This window comes from Triticum dicoccoides, chromosome 7B (genome assembly GCF_002162155.2).
Source record: "Triticum dicoccoides isolate Atlit2015 ecotype Zavitan chromosome 7B, WEW_v2.0, whole genome shotgun sequence".
Taxonomy (NCBI): domain Eukaryota; kingdom Viridiplantae; phylum Streptophyta; class Magnoliopsida; order Poales; family Poaceae; genus Triticum; species Triticum dicoccoides.
Window position 1 is genome coordinate 174,149,144 of NC_041393.1, and position 6,000 is coordinate 174,155,143.

Here is a 6,000-nt window from a genome sequence, read left to right on the forward strand (position 1 = left end):
CCTGGACCATCTGGAATGAACGTAATGCTAGGGTGTTCCGACACAAAAGTGCTCCGCCGCCTATTCTTCTTAACACAATCCTGGAGGAGGCCAAGCTTTGGGTTACAGCTGGTGCGAAGAAACTAGGGCTTATTGTATATCATGAGTAGTCCGCATGTCGTGTTTAAGGTGGTTGCTGTAAAACTCTAATCTACTCTCTCTTATTTAATCGATTTGGCAAATTTTTTGCCTCCGTTTCGAAAAAAAAAAAGTAAACCAGTACACGCTGAAGCTTCGGCCACAAAATCTGCTTTAAAAAGCCCACTAATTTGGCACAGCCTGGCCCTTGCCGCAGAGCCGAGCCATCCTCTGTTTTTACACATTTTGATGCAGAAGCAATCTTCAAAATTCCGCTATGCACAAGAGAGAAAGCAGCACGTGAGGGTTCCTTGTTCGGACTTTTGGGTATGGAGTGAGGGGAGCGAGGCAACTTTTCTGTCAGCTCCGCATATCGCATCCTTGTTCGGACTAAATTTAACAGGACTTTTGGGTATGGAGTGAGGAGCAGTGAGGCTACTTTTCTGTCAGCTCCGCATATCGCATCCTTGTTCGGACTAAATTTAACAGGGAGAGTTGGCGGGAGGACCGTGAGGGTTCCTCGCATATTGAGATCCATCAAGAGCTGCTCCCTCATGATCCAGCCGAGGTGAGGAGTGGCCAGTTCCGTACTTAACTCATTTGAGTACCCTTTTCTTAACATTAGACACGTTCAAGTAAAAGAACACACCATTGCGGTCACCGTTCTCAGCACAGCGAGGCTACCAATCTAGGAGTAGTCGGTAAAGCAACATTACAAGCAAGCGAACGGTTCCCAACTCCCGTCTCATAATATAACCCAATAAAGAAATTTAACCCTGATAAGGCAGCTAGCAAGGCACTGCAGGTTACAGTTGTCGACACGGTTCAAAGAAACCCGCAGCTCATCTGGCAAATGTGCCGCTATAAGCTTAAGCCACCGATACATGCCGGCAAAAGCTGAGATGCTAAAGCGAGGGCCTCACTTCCATAGCTTCCGCAGCGACATGTTCTTCTCGGTATCCTTCTTCATCACCTTGGCCACGGCCATCTCGAAATCCTCCTGGGTGACGTGCACCCTTCTCTCGCGGAGGGCAAACATTCCAGCTTCTGTGCAGACCGCCTGATGATAGATCAAAGTGAGTTAGACTCATGATGTATGGCTTGGTGCACACTACTTGAGACATTATACCGGCCAATACGTTGGTAAAGTCAAGACCTTAATGGGAAAAACTTAATTGTACTTGCTACCAGGACCAGGTTCTGAGTTGATAGTATTTTAGCATGGTATAAAAACAGTAGCTGGGCCTGGATTTCTACATAAGTTACATGGGACATTATCTGCAGCAGATTATAGATGTTTTGTATCGTCTACATGGTAACTTATTAGCATTGTTAAAATTCAGAATATTTTTTCAGTTTATCCAGACAAATGTATTAAAAAAATTGAAATGCTTCCTACAATGGCGACAATACATACCTTTAGCTCTGCTCCTGATGCACCGTTCATCTTCTCAGCAATTTTTTTCAGATCAATGCCACGCATCAAGTTCATTTTTCTTGAATGAATCTTCAAAATATCACCACGGGACTGAAAGAATAGATAATTCAGCGTTAGCATTGATATGAGCAAGCAATCTTAACTTAATTATGGTGAGTACTGCATCACTTACATCTGCATTAGGATTTGGAAATTCGATCTTCCTATCGATACGACCAGGCCTCAGAAGAGCTTGATCCAATATGTCTATCCTATTTGTTGCCATAAGAACCTTAATTTTGTTCGATGCTTCAAAACCATCAAGTTGGTTCAGAAGCTCAAGCATTGTACGCTGAACCTCGCTATCACCGTTGCCGGATCCCGACTCCATTCTAGCAGATCCAATAGAGTCTATTTCATCCATAAATATAATGGATGGTGCATGCTCCCTATCAAATTCAGACCAAATGTGTTAGCCTCTGGTATAAATACTTCTATAGGGAACCATTCCAAAATCTGACTGAAATGGTTTCCTGAAACAGGAATCTGACAGGTAAATAGTAATAATTTGAATGCAACACCGACGGATAATGTTTACCTAGCCATCACAAAGAGTTCACGAACCATCCGGGAACCCTCTCCAATATACTTCTGAACCAACTCAGACCCTGACACCCTGATGAAGGTGCAGTCCGTGTGATGAGCAACTGCACGAGCAAGTAATGTTTTCCCTGTACCTGGAGGCCCGTAAAGAAGGACACCCTGAAAAAGCAAGGATAATTATTTACCACTGAATAACTGGCTGGATCAATGCCAAATAGAATGCAAATTGGCACACAAACTCAAACCTTTGGTTGGGCAATTCCAAGACTCTCAAACAGCTCAGGATGCTTGATGGGAAGCTCAATCACCTGAAAATCAAGTTGTTAAGCCAGAGTGCTACTACTGATACAACAAATGTACTATGCACTGAATATATTTACAAACCTCCTTGATCTCTTTAATTTGCTGGTCAAGACCACCAATCATATCATAGGTAGAGTCAGGAACCTTCTCCACCTTCATAAGATTAACCAGTGGATCGACTTTGCTGGGCAGGATAAGGTGAAGCATGTAGCTGTCGTTCCGAAGAGCAACTCTTGTTGAAGGGGTTATCTTTGTAATATCAATACTTTTATCAAGATCTACAACATATTTGCCTTCTGGATGAACCTGAGAGATTGCACTTAACCATTTAATGACAGTAAAGAAGGATGACTGGAACTCAGAGCTCCCACTTAAAGCAAAACATGATGTACACAAGCATAGCATGAAAGAAGTAACAGTGAAACAAGATGTACCTTGACTAGAACCTTTGACTTGCCCATAACCTTCACAACCTCGCCAACATATGAGCCCGGTTCTTGAAGAAGCTGCAACTCTTCCCGAAGCATTCTAACTGCAATACCAAAATTATGATGAGCATTTAAATTGTCAGCACAAGAGATTACACATTATAATCAAACAAAATTCAATGTCTCAGAAGCATTCCATATTCTAATTTAACAAAATTCAATACCCCAAAAGCTGTTGAATTTCAATTAACTAAAGACATGTGAGGACTATACACACTAAAAGAACAAACTTTCCACCAGTCACGCACATGACGCATAAGTGGGACGCGTGAACAGCTAGCCCCACCACACCAAAACAAGCCTAAAATCGGAGAGACTATCTACACGTCATCGGATCAAGCATGGTTGAAGCTCGGAAGTAGAGGCCCAGGGCACAATTGGATCAAGCAAATCGCAATCAAACGATGTGACGCAGCAGCGGATCGTCTTTCTGGCGTAACACACACACGCGCGCGCGCATGGCGGAACTAGGGTTGCGCGGACTATGAACAGCAGGCGGAGATTGGGGATCGGGGCGGCGCGTACCTCGAGAGTTGAGGTCGTTGCGCTGGGCCTCGAGGCGGTTGAGGTTGTGCGTCTTGGTCCGGATCTGGAGCTGCAGGTCGTGGATGTGCTGCAGGTAGTACTGGCGCAGCCCCTCCCCGCCGCCGGCCCTGCCCTTGGCCGACGCCGCCGACGGGTCGTCGACGCTCGCCGGCAGCGCCGAGGGCTTCGCGATGTCCATCGCCACCGCCGCCATCGGGATTCCCCCTCGTCTGCTCCGCCGCTCTCGGGTTGGCTCGAGTCTGCTCGGGTTCGAGGGGTGCTTCTTTTCCGGCACGTTTGGTTCGCTTCGCTTCTGCTTCTCGGGGCTGGACGGGCGTGCCGTATATGACGAGTCGATCGCCCCGGGCTCGGTTCGGAGTCGGTGCGAGAAGGGTTCCGTTTGGGGACGGACACGGCCAAACAGATCGTAGCAGTCGCGGTTTGACCCGCACTTTGTAATGTACCCCTCTTCCGCACCACATAAACAACACAAAAAAAACAAATAATTTACTCCCTCTGTAAAGAAATTATAAGAGCATTTAAAATACATTTTCAATGAGCTAAACCCTCTTGTATTTCTTTACAGAGGGAATAACAACTAATAAGTGTACCAAATAAAGTCCAGCCAAACTAATATAACATCATCATCAAGAAAAACATTTGAGCGAGTGCACAATCTTCGTGGCTAGTCCGGAACCTGCCCGAAACCTGACCCGGAACTTCCGGGCCACACCGAGTCTGTGCATAACATTTCGTTTTAAAGCGCACTTATAATAGTCTTCTTTTTCTCCACGAAAAACTTGTCGACACCATTTTCTCCCTCTCTCTCTCTCTCTCGTTTTCAGAACTCGATTACTTTGTAGATCTCCCTCCCTAGCCACCCAAAACTCTTGATCTTTTTAAGAAGCGAGGGAGAAGTGCCCGATTTACATACTCACCAATGCAAAGTTTACCCCTCCCCCTTCATTTTGTGGTGCATCCTCTTACTCATGGAGGTCGGGGACTCCTAGGCGGTAGGAGTGCTTCGGCGAGGAATCGATTTGTTGTGGTTCATCCCATAAAGTTTGTGAATGTTTGGAGGCCCCCTCAAGGTCTACGCTAAAGGTTGAGAATCGCCTTCGTGGTGGTGTCTCAAGGAGAATAGGGTGAGTCTACGTGGTGTTGGTGTGCCTTCGTGGTAACATCCTCCCCTCCAACAGTGACTAGCTTCCTTCCAACGAAGTTAACATTGGGATGCATCCTTGTCTCCGGAGTTTGGTTATTCCTGACCCTAACCCTACCTTCTTACTTGTGCCTTGCTTTACTCATTATATCATATTGTGTCTGCTTGTCTTGCTACTAGTTGTTGTTTGATTAGACTCCCTTTGCAATTGCCAGGGTCATTTTCATACTTCACATATTGCCTAAAATTGTTAACTGATAATTAAAATTTATAATTGTACATATTCACCCCCTCTAGGTCCATCTCGATCCTTTTCATTGGTACCCAAGCCCCGTGCTCTATTCTTGTGGCTTAACCGCCCTAGAAAGAGATGAGTCGGGATGGGGATCCTGTGCTTTTGGATCCTCTGGCGCAAGTTTTCTTACCATCGGGATGACGATGATAAGTTATTTTCCTATGAGGAACTGGCTAAAGCGCTAGCCAGACAAAAACTTAAACGAGAAGCTGAAATTGATGCTAGGCTATAAACGAGGATGGTCGCATTTGTCCCTGGTCCCAAGCGGGGTGCGTGGATGTGCTAGTGTAGCCCAAGATTCTCGAAGCACATTGACACTCGTTAATAAGATTGGTGATGTTGTCACATAGAACTGCATGAAGGACTACGAGGGCAACACCCACAACCTTTTTGATGGCCAAGGTGATCATGGATGCCGAGGAGCAACATGTCTATTCAGGCAAGGTCAAGGTAATTCCTAGGGTAAACTATCCCCTCTATTCATCCCTAATACTTATAGTGATAAGTATCATGATGCGAAGGATGATTTGTTTGATAGACGTGCAAAACTACGGGTTCCCTCGAAGGAAAGAAGCTCACCATGTTTTGTATGATTATGGACATGATGAGCAAGCACAACTACCATTAAGAAGATCAAGAGCATCCTTACCGACGAAAATGAGAAGTACAAACTCCTTGAGTGAAAAGTCGAATTTGGGGAAGTATGAAATAATGAATTATGCTTAGACATTAAAACCTCTAGTGATCAACATGCTTTTAGCCTCATTTAAAAGGGCGGCAGAAATCACATATTTGACCTGAGTCCCAAATCAAATCACAAACTGACCTGCTTAAAAATTTCGCTTTGCTGACCCTTTCGTGTGGCGCCCGACAGCTGGGCGTCGCACACTAGTATGCAGCGCCTTTGGCTTAGGCGTCGCACCTCCTACCAGCGTGGCAGCCCTGGTCCAGTTGCGGCCCCACAGACAGCACTGCAGCGCCTAAGGCTTAGGCGCCACACCTGTGATGTGCAGCGCCTAGCTCTTGGGCGCTGCACAATCTGTGTTCCACTTGGGCTGGCCCCACCCTCTCTCCCCTCCCACCCCCACCC

The 6,000-nt window shown here is 46.0% G+C and overlaps 1 protein-coding gene across 1 annotated transcript; it reads right to left on the reverse strand.

Moving 5' to 3' along the window:
- Positions 1-713: 713 nt before the first annotated feature.
- Positions 714-3,667, reverse strand: LOC119336171 (26S proteasome regulatory subunit 8 homolog A). The gene is made up of 8 exons (XM_037608186.1): positions 3,454-3,667; positions 2,875-2,972; positions 2,522-2,746; positions 2,383-2,445; positions 2,133-2,296; positions 1,728-1,983; positions 1,535-1,645; positions 714-1,177 (listed from the first exon to the last, which is right to left on the reverse strand). Exons 1-8 carry the CDS (start codon positions 3,665-3,667, stop codon positions 1,037-1,039), a joined length of 1,272 nt encoding a protein of 423 aa, XP_037464083.1. The 3' UTR covers positions 714-1,036.
- Positions 3,668-6,000: the final 2,333 nt, after the last annotated feature.

Excerpts from the sequence above, each read along its gene's own strand:
- LOC119336171 (XM_037608186.1), bottom strand. The coding sequence starts at position 3,667 with ATGGCGGCGGTGGCGATGGACATCGCGAAGCCCTCGGCGCTGCCGGCG. Across the intron at positions 2,747-2,874 it reads AGTCAAAGGTTCTAGTCAAG|GTTCATCCAGAAGGCAAATA; the intron begins GTACATCTTGTT and ends GCAATCTCTCAG. Across the intron at positions 1,984-2,132 it reads GAACTCTTTGTGATGGCTAG|GGAGCATGCACCATCCATTA; the intron begins GTAAACATTATC and ends TGAATTTGATAG.